Here is a 20,491-nt window from a genome sequence, read left to right as displayed (position 1 = left end):
GATTTGAAGAAAAGGCAATGTAATATGTAAATGTGTTATTTAATTGTTTTTTTTTTTAAATCCCAAGCTATTTCCAAAACAGGCCTGTGGGCTACTCCGCACACCACGTCGATGACCCCTGTTGTACAGAATATGAATAGTATTAGTCAATAAATGACTAACAACATTATATTGATATTTCTATTATGTTTCCTGACTGTGACCGAAGTGCCAACACACTGTATTTTCAGCTTACTTTTATTAATTTCAGTTTTAATTTATTCAACAGGTTGAGTGAAAAAACCTCCGCAACATTTTGTGAACAGCCCTTATGTCTCTTCATAAAGGTCACTTATTCTTAAAAAAAAAACCTGAAAATTAGATATGTAATTTTAAGAACATTTGTGCATAACTGTGCGTATTCAAAGCCAAATTCAAAACTATATTTTTTTGTGAACAAAGGTTACTAAGCCCCTCATTTTGGCTGGCGCATGAGATCTACCTGCATGTGTTGTCATGTGTGGGGACAGCCTTTTGAGAAAATAATTTATTGCAAACAGAGCAACAAAAACATTTATTCTCGTGTGTGTGTTCTCATATGTATTTGTAAGTATGATTTGCGAGAGAATGTTTTACCACAAGTTGTGCAACAAAACCTTTTGTCTTCACTATGCACAATCATGTGTTTCACCACGTCTGACTTTTGAGAAAATGTCTTCCCACAAATTGAGCAACAAAAAGGTTTTTCGCCTGTATGGGTTCTCATATGTGTTGTCATGTGGGACTTTCGAGAGAAAGTTTTACGACAAACTGAGCAACCGTAAGGTTTTTCTCTTGTGTGTGTTCTCATGTGTGTTACCAAATTTGACTTTTGAGAAAATGCTTTATCGCAAACTGTGCAGCAAAACGGTTTTTCTCCTGTGTGGGTTCTCATATGTGATTCCAGAGTTGGCTTTTGAGTAAAAGTTTTGTCACAAGTTATGCAACGAAAGGGTTTCTCTCCCGTGTGCGTCCTCATGTGTTTTACCATGTTGGTCATCTGAGAGAATGTTTTACCACAAGTTGAACAAGTTCCGGGTTTGACTCCAGTATTTGTTCTTGTCTGCCCATTCGTGTGTCGCTTTTTAGTGAAGCGTTTGACAAAAACAGAGGTGGTTAAACAGTTTTCAAATGTTTGTGAAGTTTTCTTATTGTCAAGTGTCGTCTCCTCCTCAAAGCAATTCGACTGTTTGTCTTCACCTTCACAGTCAGTGTCATTCATCAAGGTTTCCCTTGTGACATCACCGTCTGATAGAGGAGCTAAGAGGTCATCGGGTAGTGTTCCCTCACAGTGGTCTCCAATAGGGCTGTCATGATGAAGCTGAGACCACTCCTGGGTTTCTTCATCCTCATCATCTTCATTTTTCACACAGACCACAGTCAGTGGCAACATGCTAACATCCACCTCCTCCTCTTCCTCCTTTAAGCGGGGGAAATAGGCATCCTCCTCTTCCTCTTTAATTTGGAGGCGCTCTGGATCCCCTTCTTCTTTAACGTGGGGAGACCCTGAATCCTCTTGCACCAAGCTGGATCCCCCCCACTGCGACTGAAGGGGAAACTCTTCCCCGATTCGCTGCTGGACACCTGCAAGACACAATCAAGGCAGTGACAGCTGCTGGAATAAACACATGACCAATTTTTCTCACTAAATATATTCTCAAAGGTGTGCTACTGACATTCCATCAGCAGTTGTTGGGATCAACTCAATTAAGAAATACATACAAAGAAAATAAAAGTACATAAGATCAGTAAAGAAAAAAAAAGTTTTGTCCAGGAATTTGAAATGAGACAGGGCATAGAAATTGAACACAAATCTAGCCCCTTGTCAGAATCAAAATAAAAGCAGATTTGCGAGTGTAAAAAAGGAGGGAAAACTCAAAAGATAGAGAGGAGTAATTACATCAACCTGATGAGAATCTTACGTAAATAAGCTCAGCGCACGCACGAAAAAACGTCTTTATCCGCATCTCCAAACATCTGAACCTACAAGCGCTCGTGCTGTATTACGTTGAGGAAGTGGTTATTTCAAAGTATTTGAATGAGTAAATAAAAACTTGTCAAAAGTTGTGAATCGTTTTGTAAGGTGTTTTAGCTAATCGCTAAGCAAAGCCCACTCCAAAATTCGACTTGTCTTTTATGTGAATGGGAACGTGTCGACATACCTTCACTGTACAACAAAACGATGTGACTCTCGCCAACAGCTTGCAGTTGTTTTCCTCGTTGTGGCTTGCACGACGCCATCTTCTAAAGTATATTGTGAGTCGCTACCGCGCCAACCATTTCTACTTCTTGGTGTTGTCCTTTACTGGTTTACACTTGGTCGCTGTCGTCTTGCTTTTGATTTTGTCACACTAACTTCCGCTTTTCTTCTTCGATGGTGGCTTTACGGCAAGTGCGCCTCCATGGTAACAAATGGCTGCCGTGCTGCGACAGTGTTGGGAACTCTTCAAACAGAGAACCAAGTAAAAAAAAAAAAAAGTAGTTAGTGTATTTACGTACATAATGAAAGAAATCGGAATGAGTTCATCTAACATGAATGTTTGACAAATTTTGTCTGATCGGCTAAGAAAACGTGGGAAAATGCACACGTACCAAAGACTCCAAACTACACAAACATGTGAATGTCATACTAACAGACCGTTTCCGGCTCCTAAAGCCCCATTGGAAGAACCGCACGTTCTGGGCCTGGAACTCAAACAATTAACATTCACTTTTTCCCATTTGACGGAAAAACAATCTGATGCTCCTTCAGAAATGATTGTGACTTTGTGTGGTTGAAAGTGGACAAGGCTCCAAGGGAAGGGGGATAATAAAAGGTATATTACCGCGTGTATTATACCTTCTCCACCTGACCGGCGAAGACTCCTTCAGGATCCGCCGTCACTCCGCCTGACGACCACCCGGTGGCAGACCCAAAGTCGACAGACCCCCTTGATTACATCATTCATCAGAGGTTGACCACACGGTATACGAGCAGAATAATCCCGGTGTCCTGGGGACCAGCAGACTAAGGTCCTCAGAAAGCTGACCGCGCGCCTGAGCAGCACTAGCAGGCTCTGAGAAAAAGGCGATAGACCTCCTCCTTGACTTCTTAGACTCCGTGTTGCTGGGCATATGATATTGTGGGCCGTGAGCTCATGGACAAGCACATTAGCATCTCAGGATCGCACCCTTCAAAGAGGCTGACGATACTTCCATGATCCAGCCCCCATGGATATTTGGCACCCCTGAGAATGAAGTCCCCCTTACACAAGTAGTATGTGGTATACGTATGCTTCATCACATCTTCATCTTCATCACACGTAGGTTACCAACGTCCACAAATTGTTTTCAATGACACAGTGGGCCTTCCTTACCAGAAAGCTGCACCAATTAAGGCGAATAGGTCCAGTTCATTATTTGTCCTGTTTTTCACTACAATATGACAGGTTGCCCGCTTGCGGCTAAAGTGTTTTTTTTTTTTTTTTTACCACACCGATAATGTACATAAAACGTGTTACAATTGTGTCGTGTGGGACTTTCAAGAGAATTTTTTACTGCACACCGAGCAAAAGTAAGGTATTTCTCTTGTGTGTCAGCTGAGACTAGTGAATATTTGAAATATTTAGTGTGATCGGCCAACAACGTGAGAAAAAGCCACATGCTACCACAAAGACTCCAAACTACACAATCATTTTCTCTATAAATACTTTTATTATATTTTCTGACTTGTACTTTAGTTAAACTATGTTCAGCAAACAAAGTAACAATACAAACATTTCAGAATGGTCCTGTAGTTCTTTGCCAAAGCCACGTTTACGAAAAAAAGTAAAATTAGTGCATTTTTGCATAGGTATTGCATAAACACATATTTTTAATATTTTACAGAATTTGTTTAACATAGGTTATTAGACTTTTGAACATTAGAGGTCAGAACTTCTGAAATTATTTCAAGTTTTGTCACTCTCCTGTGTGCGGCTTTTTGATATTTTCTCTGAGGCCACTTATTCATTTGCTAATATCATTGGTTAATGTCCACTATGACACAGTTCAGTCAAATTGAGAGATCTAGGGGCGGCATTGCTCAGTGGTAGAGTGGTCGTCTCCCAGCTGAGAGGCTGTGGGTTCGGTCCCCCGACCAGCAAGACTATGTCAAAGTGTCCTTGAGCAAGACACTGAGCCTCCAATTGCCCCTGATGCTGCGTCATCAGTAGGTAAATTCCTAGTTAAGTGTAAAGCGCTTTGAGTACCCAAAGTGAAAGCAAATTTACCGTCTTCTCTTGTGTGTTTTCTAATGTGTGACATCATGTCTGGTTTGCGAGAGAACTTTTTATCACACAATGAACAAGTAAAGGGTTTCTCTCCTGTGTGCGTTCTCAGGTGTCTCATCATGTTTGTCTTTTGAGAGAAGGTTTTACCACAAGTTGAACAACTAACAGGTTTTCCTTCAGAATGTGTTGTCATGTGTTTTACCATGTGGGACTTTTGAATAAAGGTTTTTCCACAAAGTGAGCAACAAAATGGTCTTTCTCCAGTGTGTGTCCTCATGTGTGTTTGCAAACTAGGCTTTTGATTGAATGTTTTACTACAAATTGAGCAACAAAACAATTTTTCTCCTGTATGTATTCTCATGTGTAACGCAAGGCTTGATTTATGAAAGAAGGTTTTACTGCAAATTGAGCAACTGAAGGGTTTTTCACCTGTATGTATTCTCATGTGTATTGCTCTATATTTTTTACAAGAGAATGCTTTACCACAGGTAAGGCAACGAAAGGGTTTTTCTCCAGTGTGTCTTCTTATGTGTATTATTAAATATTTTTGAGAAGAGAATGTTTTACCACAAGTCGAACAGCAAAGAGATTTTCCTCCCATATGTGTTCTCATGTGTTTCAACATGTTGGACTTCTGAGGGAATGTTTTCCCACAAACAGAGCAACTAAAGGGCTTTACACCCGAATGCGTTGTCATGTGTGACAACATGTGCTCCTTTCGAGAATATGTTTTACTACAAACTGAACAACCAAAAGGTTTTTCTCCTGTGTGTGTTCTCATGTGTTTTCCTATGTCTGCCTTTCGAGAGAATGCTTTACCACAAGTTAGGCAACGAAAGGGTTTTTCTCCAGAGTGAGTTCTCATGTGCACACGGAGGGATAATTTGCGGGAGAATGTTTTTCCACAAGTTGCACAACAAAAGTTTTTTTCTTCAGTGTGTACTATCATGTGTTTTACCATGTCTGATTTTTGAGAGAACGCTTTCTCACAAACAGAACAACAAAAAGGTTTCTCTCCTGTGTGCGTTCGCATGTGAGATAACATGTGGGACTGATGAGAGAATGTTTTACCACAAACTGAGCAGCAAAAAGGTTTTTCTCCAGTATGTATTCTCATGTGTGATGCAACATGTTCCTTCCGAGAGAATGGTTTACCACAAACTGAGCAACAAAAAGGTTTCTCTCCAGTATGCGTTCTCATGTGTTTTGCCATGTTGGTCTGCTGAGAGAATGTTTTACCACATGTTGAACACATAACGGGTTTTTCACCAGGATGCGTTTTCATGTGTTTTACCATGAGTGTCTTTCGAGAGAATGTTTTTCCACAAACTGAGCAACAAAAAGGTGTTACATCTGTATGTGTTTTCATGTGTGATGACACATGCTCCTTTCGGGAGAATGTTTTACCGCACACTGAGCAACTGTAGGGTTTTTCTCCTGTGTGCGTTCTCATGTGTTTTACCATGTTTGTCTGCCGAGAGAATGTTTTACCACAAGTTGAACAAGTAACGGGGTTTTCTCCAGTATGTGTTCTTGCTAGTGCAATTGTGTGCGTTTTTTCAGCTAAGTTTTTAAACATTTCAGACATTTTCTTATTGCCAACAGTTGTCCTCTCCTCAGAGCCATCTGACCGTATGTCATCACTTTCACTGTCACCGTTATTCCTCAAATGCTTTTCTATGTTGTGAGTATCTGACAGTGGTGATAAGAGGTCATCTGGTGGTGGTGGTCTTCCATGGTGTTCCACACTTGGTCTGTTATGAAGAAGCTGGAACCACTCCTGTGTCTCTTTATCATCATCTTCCCTTTTCACAGAAACACGAGTCACTGGCAGCAAACCGATGTCAGCCTCCTCCGCTTCCTCCTTTACGTAAGGGGGCTGTGGATAGTCTCGCTCCAAACTGGAGCTCGCCCTCTGAGGCTGATGGGAAATCTCTTCCTGGTGACCTTTCAGCTGTCGGTAGTCTACAAAACACAAGCAAGTCATGTTTCCATAGTCACTGCAATACAGTTGACAATTTGTCCAACAAGACAATAAAGGTGTACTCTAAAGGAGTTTAGCTGCTTTCGTTTCGAGTGAAATGTTCAGTTTTCTTCATTTCCACAAAATATACGAGGTTAGAAAACAACAAAAATAATTAAAATATGGAAATATCTTGGATGGGGGGGGGGGGGGGGGGGGGGCAGTTAGCCACCTACGACCGAATGGTGTGGTCTCAATGTAATAGCCAACACGCAAATTTGGATCCTGGACATCGATCTGTAAACATCGTAGTTAAGGTTCTATGGGTAATGAGCAACGTCGGTTAGCACAGTTGATGAATGTGCGTATGCAGAATCAAATTAGGAATTAAATCATATCGTTAAATTTTCTGCAATATAACTGGGCAAGGTTAATGCATGTTAATGCCTGTCCATAAGGTCAAAGAAGACAACACGTCGGTAAATACTTGGAATTTTTAAGGCTAATAAATGCAAAAAAAAAAAAGTGGCACGTCGAAACGTTTAGGTAATAGCTGAGCCAAAGCAAATAAACGCTTATATTAATTTTGTTTCTGTAATTTTAATATGCCTACAGTCCTTTGATTCATCAATGAACATTAGAAAACGTAGAAGTAGAGCAGTGGACATGTACACAAACCTTTGCTGTGATTCTCGCCAACCGCTTCCAGTTGTTTTCGTTGCCCCTCGTACGCCGCCATCTTCTGCTGAGCATTACATCCTCAGTTCAAATGAGTTATAAGTTCCCTCCGCACCTACTACCTCCACTTTTCGATGTTTTTTTTTCACTGTGAGTTTTACCAAGACTCCGTCGTCTTTAACTGTGCTTTTGTGCAGCATTGAACTCAAGCTAACCTCGGTCTTTTCTTCTTCGGTTTTCTTTTTACAGCAGATAAACATCAAGTTAAAGCAGGACTGCCATCCTGTGGCTGTTTAAACAACAATAGAAAGAACTTGGTTGTCGCCATTGCTTCTATGGCCTTTTGTTTTTTTTTGTGATTGAGTGTAGCGTCGTAACTGTGGACTTTGTGCTTCACTCTCAACAAAGCCATAACTCTTGAAGCGTGTAACACAGAAGCGTGTTATCCTGGATAGCGCAAAGCCACTAGCGCAAAGCCACACGTTAAGAAAAAACACGTAAGTTAAGACGCCTTTAGAAATTAAGGTAACCTCAGAAAGACAGAAAATAAGGGATTGGAAATTAAAGAGAAACAACTGGGGAATAAATATCAACATGTTAAAGTAGTTGGTGCGGGAGCGACTTATAACATATCGGACTGTTGTCCAGAACAATGGCCTTATGCGAGTTAAATTAGCGACGTGCAAAGCAATTGCAAACTGTCGCCAAGAATCGAAATGCAGGTCCGTTAACAGCTCCTCAAGATTTTAGTCAACATTTTCGTTGATAAATAAAGGAAAAGGACTAACGTTTAGGGAATAGTATTCTTGGTGAAATAACACAATAGCACTAGACTAGAGCACACAGGAGAAAAAACCCTTTCATTGCACAGTAATTGAAAACTCCTCTCACACGTGGCACTACACGTGAGAATACCGGAGGAGAAAACCCCGTATGTTGCTCTATATGTGATAAAAGATTCACAATAAATTCAAACCGGATAGACCACATGACAACATACACAGAAGAGAAACCTTTCAGTTGCTCAACATGCGTTAAAACATTTTCGAATAAGCCCCACGTGTTATCACACGTGGAACACACACACAGGAGAAAACCCCTGTTTTCCTTTCGTGGTAAAAGAATCACTTTAAAGTCGGGTATGATCAAACACTTGAGAACACACACAGAAGAAAAACATGTTTGTTGCTCAATTTGTCATTTAAAAAAAATCAAGTGAAACTTGTTAACACATGAGAACACAAACAAACAAACGTTTAGTCCTCAACTTGGTGGCAAGCGTTATTCTCGTTGGTCCACTCTGCCGGAACACATGTAGATGATGTTGGAATTTTATTTCTAAATCAACATAAACTCAAGTTAGTAATCTGACTCCAATTTGTGACCTTACCCAACTGCCACTCATCCAACAATTTGCGCGCTCGTTCTGCAATAGAAAGGTATCAGGATGCCGGCATTTTCACACACGGGTGGATTTTTTCCTAACACGCAGATGTAATACAAGCACCTGGGTCTCGGGTCCCTCTCAATACAGCCCTGTACGCCTCTGTTGCCACCAGCAGACGTACTCTCATCCGAGTTGCCCAGCAATGAGTTATACTACACAATATGCAAATGGACAGCAACAAAGGCATCCTGGCATTATTTTATTGGCTATGTGTATACTGCAGTTAACTTTAGCTTGCTCTCATTGGTCTTTCTTCCCCTGCAGAATCGCTTGCTTACTCCTCCTGGTTGTAGTTTTCCTCTCAGTTGTTTCCCACCAGGTGCCTCTGGGTCATCTCGTCCCCGCGACTAGCACCGTTTGCTCTGAAACATTCCATTCTTACACTCCCTTGCACCCCATATTGTTTTGTTCACTTTACAGTCTCACACTCTCATACACAGAATGTAGCAACATCTAATGAACTACTTTAAGCTCAAACTCTTATATTCCTTTAATGACAACAAATTATATTGAATTACTTATTACTTGAATTACTTATTATTAATTATTGAACGAATTATATTGAATTTTCGGCAGTCGTGCCCTGTAATATAGCAACATCTGAAGAACACCATTTACTTATTTTATTTACCTTTATTCTTCTAATACGCTAAAATAAATACTTTGTTTTGCTGTGTTTTCACCATGAAACAAGCTTCAGCATCATGCCCACAGGTATCAAGTAGCCCCTAAGAACCACATTGTTTTAGGTAATTTAGCAGTGAATATTGTAATTTCCTAGAAATGTTGCAGGAATGATTCTAAAAATATTTTTGTTTTCAGATTGACAAATGTTTCCTCTCCCTTGTTCATTAATTTTTAAAACATTTGAGGTGGAATCGTGAATATGCTCAGTGTCTTCAGATAGATCGACATTGTATATTGTATACTGTATATTTAAAAAAAGGCAATCATCGAAAGTCTTTGAGCAAACGGATTATTTTCAAAACGTTTGTCAATCTGAGTGTCAGATGCGCTGGCGTATTGCAGGACTGAGTCATTACTACATTAGATATTTGTGCAAATTGCTGAGAAGACATTCGCAATCTCAGTTTTTTTGGGGGGTAATCGGCCTTTAATTTGACGGGAGAAGGTAAAAAGAAATAAGAAGACGCGTCTTCAACCCTGTCGCAGGACAGCAGCCGCGCGTTATCCTGCATGTTCGACTGCCTCAAAGCCACCCGCGAAGAAGTAAAAGCCGGAAGTTGGTGCGTCTTCAACCGAAGCGAAATCGGTAAGGCTGCAACTCTGTGAAATTGATAATAAAAAAAAGTTGTAAGACTTACTTTGCAACATACTGTGCCGATTTAACAGGAAAATGGCATCGAACGAGGAGAACGAAATACAATGTAAACAACTGGAACCCCATAAACACATCGCTCTGTATGCACAAGGTCAGTACACCCGTCTTCTACTGTTATCGTTTACAATAAAGAAATAGGCTATGCGATAGTTACAACAATATAATTTGGAGTAAAAGTCAAAGCAATGGGATGGATGTCTTTGTTTTCATAATTTACGTATCCAAAATTGTAATGCATTTATGTCACCATGCTTTCAACCCATCTATTGATTTAGCATTAGTGTGTGTTGATACGGTAGCTGGGCAAATGGCAGTGCGTAAAACTTGGTAATGTTTTTTTTTTTTTTTTTTTTTAACTCCATTTGATAAAACTACAGCAAGGCGCCAAGTGTGGCAAAACATTTTAGAGCTCACCAGCACGACCAATTTTTTTCGCACATTTGAAAATCACAAATCACAAGAGCCACATTGAGCTTCAAAAAAAAGAAACTTTTGGAAAATTTGCAAACAGGCAAAACACAGTGAAGTACAGATAGCGTTATTTATTTTGATAGAGTCACGATGTTGGACAAAAAATGATAATTTTAAAAACCTGGATGCAAAACTACTTACTTTCCATGTTGATTTGGCTAATGGGGCTAGCGGCTAACGAATAAACCGTCACACTGCTTGAAATGTCCACCAATATGGCTGAAAGTTTACTACATCATCCAGGCGTCCAGCAATTGATTGATCGTCAGGATGAACTTCCTCTGCAGTCACAGGTGGGGAGATCCAATTTTGGACCATGCATCAAAGAAGAAGAAAAGGATCCAGAGCGCCCGCACGTTAAAGAGGAAGAGGAAGAGTCTGACGTCAGCAAGTTTCCACTGACTGTTGTTTGTGTGAAAAGTGAAGAGGATGAAATCAAATCAGCCGAACTGTCGCGCCTTTGTCATCGCAGCCCATGTGAAGGACCACCAACAGATGACGTCTTAGCTAAACTGTCAGACAATGAGGACACAGAAGAATTTTTGAGGAGCGGCGCTGACTGTGAAAATGGCAACAAGCAGTACAAGTCCTCTGAGGAGGAGACAACTATTGGCAACATGAAAGCAGTTTGTGTTATACGAGCTGCTAAAAAACAAAACACGAAAAGAAGCACAGGAGAAAAACCCTTCAGTTGCCCCTTTTGTGGTAAAACGTTTGCTCGTAAGGAACACGTGCAGGCACACGTGAGGATACACACCGGAGAAAAACCCTTTAGTTGTTCAACATGTGGTAAAGCGTTCCCCCATAAGGAAACCATGATAGCACACTTGAGATCACACACTGGAGACAATCCCTTTCGCTGCTCAATTTGTGGTAAAACGTATTCTCGAAAGACACACGTGGAATCACACATGAGAACGCACACAGGTGAAAAACCCTTTCCTTGCTCAGTTTGTGGTAAAATGTTCTCCCAAAAGCCAAACATGGTAAAACACATGAGAATCCACTCAGGGGTAAAGCCATTTTGTTGCTTATTTTGCGACAAAGCATTCCTTCATAAGTCACACGTGGAATCGCATATGAAAATACACACAGGAGAAAGACCCTTTAGTTGTTCAGTCTGTGAGCAAACATTCTCCCAAAAGCAAAACTTGGTTTCACACATGAGAACGCACACAGGAGAAAGACCTTATAGATGCTTGGTTTGTGGTGGAACCTACGCTCAGAGAAAGACTTTGACTGTCCATATGCGGACACACAACAAATAGCGGAAAATGTTTTGCAGTAATCCCCCGCAATAAGCGCTGCATCCTAATCGTTGTACATATTGTTTTTTTGTGGATTTTATGTAAATAATCTTTTATTGTTTAGCACAGGTATTTGCTGTCGTGTTCATCGCCATCTTCTATTGTCCTTTGAACCTCTCATAGATGCCTTACCATGCCAATTTATAATAACGATACACCTGATGGGAATCAAATGCATGCACTTTTTTCCGTTAGGGTTATTGCCTTATTCATTTAAAATATACTATGTACATTTCAGTTAAAAGGAATTATGTTTTGTTTGCCAGACACTCCCTCAACCCAATATTTTGACTTATTAACTCATACATTTCCTCAAGACAAAACACTTATTTCGTCATCAAACACAGACAATATACTTTTAGCGCAAACAAACTTATGTATTTTGATTTGTGAACAAGTATTACGTTACTGCGTCCCCCTACCCCCACCCAAAAAAAGATCAAGTCCACTTCAAACACATATAAAAGGGATCAAATGTATTTTTTCGGTGATTATGAAACAAAGCTACACAACAAATGAGTATGAAAATGTACATACATTTACTGTATATATTGAAAATTGAAGAAAATGTGTTTTTGTTTGTTAGTATGTACCAATGTGACACTACTGTGATTGATATTGAAAAATCAATAGGTATGGCTCGGTGGTAGAGTGGTCGTCTCCCAGCTGAGAGGTTGTGGGTTCGATACCCCGACCATCAACCATGTCGAAGTGTCCTTGAGCGAGACCCTGAACCTCCAGTTGCTCCTGATGCCGCGTCATCAGTAGGTAAATGACTAGTTAGTGTAAAGCGCTTTGAGTACCCAAGGTAGAAAAGCGCTATATAAGTGAAAGTCCATTTACCATGTACGATTGTCAGGTTAATCTATTAGACATTTGTAGAAAAACACTCAATGACGGAAGCGAAGAGACGAAGATAATTTTACTTGCAAGTAGAATGGGATTGCAAGGAGAACGCAGTGAGACCAGTGGATAGTCACCCGTCGTTCTCTGGGCCCTCCGTTCAACTTTGCTTTGCATTGAACACAGTCACATGTCATCAACATTTTTGCTTAGTCATTTATTCTGCCCATTTATCAGCACTCAACAGTTCTCTTTCGTGTGCCTTAGCAAGGGTAGACCGGGCCTCAAGTTGGCACCGTGCTCCAGCCGGGGATCAGATAAGGCTCTCAATGTAGCGCCAAAGTCGACTCCAACCAACACTTTTTGCCTGCAAGCCAACTCCAATATGTTTGACAAAATGTACAATGTCCCACTGTAAACAATTTTAATAAGTTGGAACAAAATGTACAATAAATATACTGTATGATTATTCCTGCAATGATTGTTCTGTTTTAAAAAATATACTTTGTTTGGGGTTCGCCCTCTTTCAGTGTGTGTGTGAGAGAGAAAGAGAATGAGGCTTTAATTTTATGCACTATACATTAGGTCAAACGGTGGTCCTAGAAGGCTTCTATCCTGTAGGGTTATCAGGCGTCTGTTGGTCTTGCTGAGTTGATCATTGGAATCGGGTGTGTTGGAGGACGGAAACTTCAAAAACAGGGAAGCTGCCCTCGACCGAATTTGGACACTCCTGCAGTAGGTTGCCGTCGCTTTGTGCTATGCGTCTAGAGGCAGTTGCCACATTCAATATGGCGGTTGCATCGCCGTCGTTTACGAGACATGTAAGCAAAAAAAAGCGCTTTAGATATAATCACTAACGACCCCTCGTAAAGCATCCAAATGGTTTACATTCAACTGTATTTATTTTCGAATCAGATTTCCTCTCAAACATCAACAAAAATGGATTTGAGGAAGTGTGGGTCTGCTCGACGTCAATGAGTCATCACGTGACATTATCGTGTGACAAATCAACGGTAAATTGCCCTGCCCCCTAGTATGCGCGCGCATCATGGACAACGCGATAGCTCAGTATTTTGCAGCCAGAACTTCCGTGTGCATTGACGCTTCACTATTTAGCAACATAAGCAAAGGCGGGTGGGTGCTTCGCGTGAATCATATCGATTGCCTCCTTGAGATGTTTTAAATGAAATTGTACTTTTACGGCAAGCGATTAGTTTATCATAAACATTTAAAATAAACATTCGAGATAATTTAGTCGTTAGATAGGAACCGGGCCATCCTGTATGAGGGCATCATGAAACCCCCTGATGTATTTCTTGTAACGTACTTCATTGCCATGCTTCAACTTTGAAAGGCATCACACCTCAACTTCCGCCGTGCCTTCGTTGTTAGCACTGCTAGCTTTGCGTTGCAGCGGAGAACGCTGGCGGAGAAAAAAACGGATCAATCCGAAAGCGGAGGTCAACTGTGATTGATCCGCGACGCCGAACGTCGAGTTGGTAAGGAAACGACAACGGCGGACTGCTCGACAGGCGCTCGTTTCTGCGCTTTCCGCAAAAGTAAAAACGGCTCCCTTGGCGCCACGGCGTTTGCCAGCCCGCCTACTCCTTTGTTCTGCACACACTATGCGCATTTTTGTCAAATGTTTCTGCAATGAAACAAGAGCCCTGAAAGCGAGCTCGTTTACTCACACGTGCACACACTACACGTTAGGATCGTTTCGCTTTCTTTCTCTCTTGGCCACTCAAGGAAAGGCTGAATAACATATTTTCCCTCGTTTATGTGCTTACTATTGAATACATTCCTCACATGAGGGGAGGGCGTGACGTCACTGGAGGGCTAAACCGCGTTGTTCGGCGCAGGAAAATGACGTTCCTCTCCACAACTAGCGAATGATTCCATCATTTAAATGGTATTGGGCTGGTCCAAGTTGAACTTCGTCCCCCGTCTAAAAGTACTGCCTTTCAATGTTTGGTTTTTTTGTTTTTGTTTCTGTGGTCCTGGCCTGACTTTTACTAAACTCTAAGCATGCTTTTGTGTGTGTGCTTCAGTTCCGGTCAAAGTTAATGTCCTTTGGTCCAAGTTTTCCGGTTTAAACACGTTTTGGTCCTAGTCTAATTGGAGATTGGCCCAAGTGTTCTTGGCTAAGCATGTTTAGTTATGGTTTGATTTTGTTTCTGGATGGAATATACTTTAGTTCTAGTTTATTCTTTGCTCTTAGTGCGTTATGGTTCAGGTCTAATGATTCTGTGGACCATGGTGGTTTTAGTGCTCCAGCTTAGTGTGTTTTGATACTGGTTTTAAAAGTAAAACCAGGATCAAAACACACTAACACATGCTTAGGTTTTACACTAACACATGCTTAGGTTTTGGTTTATATGCGCTTTGATCAAAGTATGTTTTGGTTCTCCTCATCTAAATGTGGTTTGGTTTCAGTCAAAGTATTCATTATTTTTTTTAATCTAAGCTCCTGCTATGCTGTTTTGGTCTTGGTCTAAGTTTTGTAATCGTCTAAGTATGCCTTGGGTCAGGTTTAAGTGTGCTTTTGTTCTCTTCTAGATGCTCTTTTTTTATTGTCCAAGTTTAGTTTTAGTTCTAGCCTAAGTGTGTTTCTCTTCTGGTCTACGTTTGATACTAGTTTAAGCATGTTTTGATTCTGGTCTCTGGTAGAAATGAACATGTTTCAATGGCAAAGAAACTGAGAGAATGAAATCTTTTTTTTTTTTTTTGTCTCCAGGCTGGACTGAAGCCGAATCTTGTTTTTTCACCAGGAGTGAGTCTGTACCCCCCAGTGCGAATGCTTCAGGGGTTGCTCTGATTCCTGGTGCTCCTCCTCTCCTTTTAGTCCCTCCCCTCCTTCCCCCTCCCCCTTCCTCCGGTGCCCCCCGCCCCCCGCCCAGGTGGATGAATGAAAACCCATTTCAAGAGCCCAGAGGCCACACGGCCCCAAGCGGACAGAGGTGATTGGCCGCCGCGTTTACGCGAGTGTCTCTGAGTTCTTCAGCGAGCAAACCCGAAATGACATCTGTTGCAGGACATTCCGGTGTGTCAGTCAACATGATGAAGAGGAGGAATCCTCACAAGTGAGACCCAAGATGAAGACCACAAAGAAGAACAAGAGATTCTGTAATGTCTCGTTTTCTCTGGCAGGAAGCAGAAGAGCAGCATGGGTCCCAGCAGAACACTGTCCCCGGTCAAGACCAACATCGTCGGCTGCAGGATCCAGCACGTGTGGAAAGAAGGCAGTAAGTCATCCCAGTGGAAGGGGACGGTTCTGGACCAGGTCCCTGTCAACCCGTCCTTATACCTGATCAAGTACGATGGCTTGGACTGCATTTATGGCCTGGAACTGCACAGTGACCACCGGGTCATCGGACTCCAAGTGCTGCCCGATCGAGTGGGTAAGGAAGCGCCCATCAACCAAACAGAATGTCTGTGGAGAAAATGGAAGACGAGCAAAAATATGCCGCCAGCGTAGACTCTGTATCCCCTGAGTATTTCCGAAGTCGTTATTGGCGTTATCCGGTTTCTTCCCCATCCCTATAATTATTAATCATCTAATGTCCCAGTCTTTAAACAGACGGTAAACTCACCACCGCGTCTCATTTATAATGCAGACATTAAATTAACTGCAAAATTTCCAACGGTTGATTAAGATAGCCAACTCACCACTGATGGTTTCTACACTGCACTACTTTTCCCTGCGCTACTCTACTCGGCTCTCCACCAAAGAACATTGCATCTCCACCGCCGAGTCGCGCCTCTCCTCGCCAGTGACGTATGTTAACGGCGAAAGTAGCGATCATGCTATCTACGCAACACCAAACAAAAACAATACAGAGTATGGAAAATTATGGAACCTGATAATTGGATTGTGGCTCTTTTGAAATACTGCATCAACCAGTAGACAATATTGATTCCAAGTCCATCAATGGAAGGGTGTGGAAACAAAAGCTTTTTCCCTCCCTTTCTGTTCATCATAAATGGTGACTGTTCTCTGGCCGTCTAGTTTTCTGTGACGCACATTCAAATCTGTCTTGGACCAATCAATGGCCTCCAAAGTATTAATGTCATGTTTTGAAACCGCACCTACTTTTTTTTTTTTTTTTTTTAGAAACACAGCATAACGGGTACCAGAAAAAGCCAGTAGTGTAGAGTACTCTGGAAATTGTGATTTTTGTCGAGCAGAGTAAGGGGGATAACGTTGGTGGAGACGGGGCTCAAGTATCCTTCTCATAATCGATTGGAGCACGCTGCCAAACAATGAACACAAACTCGCCAAAAAGTCTCACGCTAATCTGTAAGATCACTGAAAACGGTCGCACTTTTTTGTCTGACCAGACGTGACCACAACATGTACCCCCACTAATAACATGCAAGAAACCTCCGAAATGTTCAACTTTCAACTAATTCATTGCCATCAACTGCTACAGATCCATTTTAACTGGGCTTGCGGTGAATGTGACGACTGACAGTGAACACTCCCATTCTTAGAATCATGCACTACTATTAATCACTATTGTAAAGGATTCTTTTTACGTGGCTGCTATTGAAGACATGTACTCATTTACTCATTCGCGGTTCTCATGGTTTTTATCATTGTTGCGCTTGACTTCAGCTCCGGCTCGCGTGACGGACGCGCTGCTGGCGGACACCATGATCGGAAAGGCGGTGGAGCACATGTTTGAGACGGAGGACGGGCCCAAGGAAGAGTGGCGGGGGATGGTGCTGGCCCGCGCGCCCATAATGACATCCTGGTTCTTCATCACGTACGAGAAGGACCCGGTGCTCTACATGTACCAGCTGCTGGACGACTACAAGGAGGGAGATCTACGCATCATGCCCGACGCCAGTGAGTGAAACCCCAAAGGAAAATTGCGGCCCGCGCAGGCTCGCTCTGTTTTCCAAACCCGGCCCAGGGTGGATGCGTACGGGTTTATTGCATTAGGTTTCCAGCCCGTGGTTAATTAATTCTAAACAACGTTCAAACTCATTGCTACTCTAATTTTCAGAGGATTTTATCACATGCGCCATACACAAATATATAAATGGTTGTTTGATGAAAATTCTACTTTCGTAATTCATAATTCAGATAAAGTGTTAAGTTAAATGTATTTAAATGAATTATTGAGTGAAAATAAATGAATTTAAAGTGTTTGCTCCTTCCAAAATTGATCTCAAACTAAGTTTATCACGATTGAAATAAAATGGAAATGTTTCGTGGAAAAACGCTCATTCAGCTCGGTATAAATGTGAAAAATTATATTGAAGTCAATCAAAAATTATAGGTTATTAAATTTATTTTTCACATACATTTTACATGAAACAATTGAATATGCTAAAATGATAAGGAACCAATATAACACTTGAAAAAGTAATGAGGTTGTAATAAAAAGTTTTTGATAAAAAGAAATGGCAAAAGAAAATATTTTTACAACCTCTAATAAATAGTTAACATTAAATAACAATTACAGTGAATAATTACATATACATAAATACTAGTTAAAGGTGAGTAATTTTGATTAAATATTTTGACACTGTTGTGAATAAATTGGTCAAGTAGGAATTAAAAGATGAATCAGAATGATTGTAAAAAAAAAAAAAAGATACATTTTTTCTTGTTCCTCCAGACGAGAGCGTGTCGTCGGAGCCCGAGCCGGGCGAGGTGGTGGACAGCCTGGTGGGCAAGCAGGTGGAGTACGCCAAAGAGGACGGAGGCAAGCGGTCCGGGATGGTCATCCACCAGGTGGAGGCCAAGCCTTCCGTCTACTTCATCAAATTCGACGACGACTTCCACATTTACGTCTATGACCTGGTCAAGACCACCTAAGGCCACCGTCTGCCCTCTCAAAAGACCACCACTAACACCCCCCTTAAGCCACACGGACATGCTTGTTGTTCTTCTGAGAACACGCCGGTCCCTGTAAGCCCCGCCCCTTTGGAAGTTGTCAACAGAGCTTGACTGGACCCTCTGGACTATTAGCAGCATTAGCTTGTGTGGCTATGATTGGAGCTGGAGTCAAAATTCTTGGGAACTGCTTGTTAGCACACAAACCGGCTATCATCTGTGACATCACAACAGGATCTTTCTCGACTATTAGCTTCGTCAGCTAACGTTGAAATTATTGCCGAAATTCATGATAATTTGTTGGCAACCAAACTCCCGTTGACCTCACATTTAAGATCCACGTGGAAAGTTAGCATCATTAGCTTGAGCAAATAGCACTCAAGTTCTAATGGAAATTATTCGGCGCGTTATTCTCAAGCTGATGACGTCAAACCATTTAACCATCATTAGCAATTTAGCTAGCACTCAAACTGTTGGCCGAACTCAATAATTTGTTGGAAAGCTAATTGAAGTCTATTGATGAAAAAACACCACTTACATTGTTTGCACAACTAACACTAAAGTTGTAGTCCAAATTATTAGTGACACATCCAGAGCAAGCTAACCATAGAACGCTGAAGAAGTTCTGTCGGCTGCTAGCACTGTTAGTGTCGTTAACTTGCACAGCAAGATCTCCAGTTGTAGCAAAAAACACAACTTGTTCGCAAACTAATTCGACAGCTAACAACATAAACATCGAGCGCCCTAGGAATGGTCGGCACGATCTGCACTCGACTCGCTGACCTTGTAGCATTCCAGAATGTTCCCAGCGCTGACAAAAGAACAAAACGATATCATCTGACCTTGCTGGTGACCAGTTCTTCTCGAAGGTGTGCTTCATTGTGACCTTGTAGCATTCCAGAATGTTCCCAGCGCTGACGAAAGAACAAGACGATATCATCTGGCCTTGCTGGTGACCAGTTCTTCTCGAAGGTGTGCTTCATTGTGATGTTCATGAACGTCATTCTAGAAGTTTGTTTTTATGTGCTTTCATAACTGTTGGACGTTCGAAAACAATATTCTGAGCTCTGAAGAAACCGATGGAGAACATGAAATGACTGATCTGATTGGACCTCAGCGTGACGTTATTCTAGAACGTTCATTTTGCTTTTCGATCTGCTTTTACAATCACCTGATTTTGACCTTCTAGAACAGCATTCTGAGCTTAGACTGTAGAAGAAGATACGGTCTGAATGTGCTTAAGCTTGATGTTGTCAGCATGTACTTGGTTGCCATTCTAGAATGTTCCTAGAATGTTGGACATCCAAGAACCTCAATCCAATCACCTCTGAAGAACACTGCAAGACGTTAGTCTGACGCAGCTTTCTAAAATGTTTTTGAGCATCATTCTTGAATGCTCCTTTTGTTTTTCTTGTGCTTTCAGCACAACTTTAACTGGTTGTGTCAGAACATACTCCAAACTGTCTGCCAAACATGATGGCGCTTTGATGACTGGTCTTCTAAAATGTGTAGAGCGTCAGTGATGTTCTTAAGCATTTTCCAGGATGGCGTTCTTGATCGTCTCTTTTGATGTTGGACTTTCTTGAAAAACGTTGTGGTCTCTGAAGAGCAACGTGTGGTCTGGTGTAGATCTGTTGATTGGTGTTCTAGAATGTGTGCTTTATGTTCCAAGATGTCATTCTAAAACAAAGATTCCTATTGCTGCTTGTTATAAATACACACAAACCAGTTCTTTTGCTGCTGGACATTCGATAATGTTCTCGGCGCCGTCTGAAGGACAAGATACGGTCTGGTGTTGATCGGGTCTTAGACCTCGTTATTCTGGAATGTTATTGTACTTGATGCTATTACAATCCAAACCAGCTTTTTCAGCCCTGTTTCAAATGAGATGAACGATGATTGGCGTATTTCATGTCATTGTAGAACATTTATTTTGCTTCCCGTTTTGCTTTCGGACCTTCTGGAACTTGCAATGAAGGTGTGAAAAAGCAAGCTAACGTTTTTATTTGGAGCAGATATTTAGTTCTTGGGAATTTTGACTTTCATTACCATATAGACTGGCGGGGCCGCTAAAACATGCGTGTTGTGTGTGCATGAGCCGTGCGTGCCACGTTTCCAATACGTTGTTGTATAAGTTGTTGCATGTTTGTATCTTTTGTTTTTCTTTGTTCTTTTGTGCCTTCTTTTAGATTGTTTGGACATACTATGTGCCAATGTCATCTTCAAGCCGACTAAGAAGAAAATTATTAAATGATTTTTTTCCATTTATAGTACACCTGGTGATTGCAGGCGCAAGCGAATGGGAAGTGGATAAGTAGAGCAAA

The 20,491-nt window shown here is 41.4% G+C and overlaps 4 protein-coding genes across 5 annotated transcripts; 2 read left to right on the top strand and 2 right to left on the bottom strand.

Moving 5' to 3' along the window:
• Nucleotides 1-273: 273 nt before the first annotated feature.
• On the bottom strand, nucleotides 274-2,374 carry LOC148429236 (uncharacterized). Its single transcript, XM_088424013.1, has 2 exons — nucleotides 2,181-2,374; nucleotides 274-1,602 (listed from the first exon to the last, which is right to left on the bottom strand). The coding sequence occupies exons 1-2, from the start codon at nucleotides 2,257-2,259 to the stop codon at nucleotides 554-556; spliced, it is 1,128 nt and encodes a 375-aa protein (XP_088280139.1). The 5' UTR covers nucleotides 2,260-2,374; the 3' UTR covers nucleotides 274-553.
• Nucleotides 2,375-3,691: 1,317 nt separating this feature from the next.
• On the bottom strand, nucleotides 3,692-7,203 carry LOC148429235 (uncharacterized). The gene is made up of 2 exons (XM_088421867.1): nucleotides 6,910-7,203; nucleotides 3,692-6,233 (listed from the first exon to the last, which is right to left on the bottom strand). The coding sequence occupies exons 1-2, from the start codon at nucleotides 6,968-6,970 to the stop codon at nucleotides 4,150-4,152; spliced, it is 2,145 nt and encodes a 714-aa protein (XP_088277993.1). The 5' UTR covers nucleotides 6,971-7,203; the 3' UTR covers nucleotides 3,692-4,149.
• Nucleotides 7,204-9,556: 2,353 nt separating this feature from the next.
• LOC148429234 (uncharacterized) lies at nucleotides 9,557-12,788 on the top strand. The gene is made up of 3 exons (XM_088424129.1): nucleotides 9,557-9,629; nucleotides 9,710-9,789; nucleotides 10,413-12,788. The coding sequence occupies exons 2-3, from the start codon at nucleotides 9,714-9,716 to the stop codon at nucleotides 11,435-11,437; spliced, it is 1,101 nt and encodes a 366-aa protein (XP_088280255.1). The 5' UTR covers nucleotides 9,557-9,629; nucleotides 9,710-9,713; the 3' UTR covers nucleotides 11,438-12,788.
• Nucleotides 12,789-13,411: 623 nt separating this feature from the next.
• Nucleotides 13,412-20,435, top strand: spinb (spindlin b). Of its 2 annotated transcripts, none has more exons than XM_088411908.1 (6): nucleotides 13,412-13,818; nucleotides 15,057-15,279; nucleotides 15,354-15,402; nucleotides 15,470-15,720; nucleotides 16,938-17,171; nucleotides 17,950-20,435. In XM_088411908.1, exons 2-6 carry the CDS (start codon nucleotides 15,228-15,230, stop codon nucleotides 18,147-18,149), a joined length of 786 nt encoding a protein of 261 aa, XP_088268034.1. In that variant the 5' UTR covers nucleotides 13,412-13,818; nucleotides 15,057-15,227; the 3' UTR covers nucleotides 18,150-20,435. The 2 variants fall into 2 exon arrangements, with proteins under 2 accessions (XP_088268034.1, XP_088268043.1); XM_088411917.1 differs by lacking the exon at nucleotides 13,412-13,818 and adding an exon at nucleotides 14,221-14,273.
• Nucleotides 20,436-20,491: the final 56 nt, after the last annotated feature.

Source organism: Hippichthys cyanospilos, chromosome 1, assembly GCF_059441005.1.
Source record: "Hippichthys cyanospilos isolate Australia breed blue-spotted pipefish chromosome 1, RoL_Hcya_1.0, whole genome shotgun sequence".
Classification (NCBI taxonomy): domain Eukaryota; kingdom Metazoa; phylum Chordata; class Actinopteri; order Syngnathiformes; family Syngnathidae; genus Hippichthys; species Hippichthys cyanospilos.
This window is presented reverse-complemented; position numbering and strand designations above follow the sequence as displayed.

What these genes read in the sequence shown, in the direction of transcription:
- LOC148429236 (XM_088424013.1), bottom strand. Translation starts at nt 2,259, where the DNA reads ATGGCGTCGTGCAAGCCACAACGAGGAAAACAACTGCAAGCTGTTGGC. An exon ending in CGTTTTGTTGTACAGTGAAG is followed by an intron (nt 1,603 to 2,180) that starts GTATGTCGACAC and finishes TGTGTCTTGCAG; the next exon opens with GTGTCCAGCAGCGAATCGGG.
- LOC148429235 (XM_088421867.1), bottom strand. Translation starts at nt 6,970, where the DNA reads ATGGCGGCGTACGAGGGGCAACGAAAACAACTGGAAGCGGTTGGCGAG. An exon ending in TGGCGAGAATCACAGCAAAG is followed by an intron (nt 6,234 to 6,909) that starts GTTTGTGTACAT and finishes TGTGTTTTGTAG; the next exon opens with ACTACCGACAGCTGAAAGGT.
- spinb (XM_088411908.1), top strand. Translation starts at nt 15,228, where the DNA reads ATGAAAACCCATTTCAAGAGCCCAGAGGCCACACGGCCCCAAGCGGAC. An exon ending in ACGGCCCCAAGCGGACAGAG is followed by an intron (nt 15,280 to 15,353) that starts GTGATTGGCCGC and finishes CATCTGTTGCAG; the next exon opens with GACATTCCGGTGTGTCAGTC. An exon ending in AGTGCTGCCCGATCGAGTGG is followed by an intron (nt 15,721 to 16,937) that starts GTAAGGAAGCGC and finishes GCTTGACTTCAG; the next exon opens with CTCCGGCTCGCGTGACGGAC.
- LOC148429234 (XM_088424129.1), top strand. Translation starts at nt 9,714, where the DNA reads ATGGCATCGAACGAGGAGAACGAAATACAATGTAAACAACTGGAACCC. An exon ending in CATCGCTCTGTATGCACAAG is followed by an intron (nt 9,790 to 10,412) that starts GTCAGTACACCC and finishes TACATCATCCAG; the next exon opens with GCGTCCAGCAATTGATTGAT.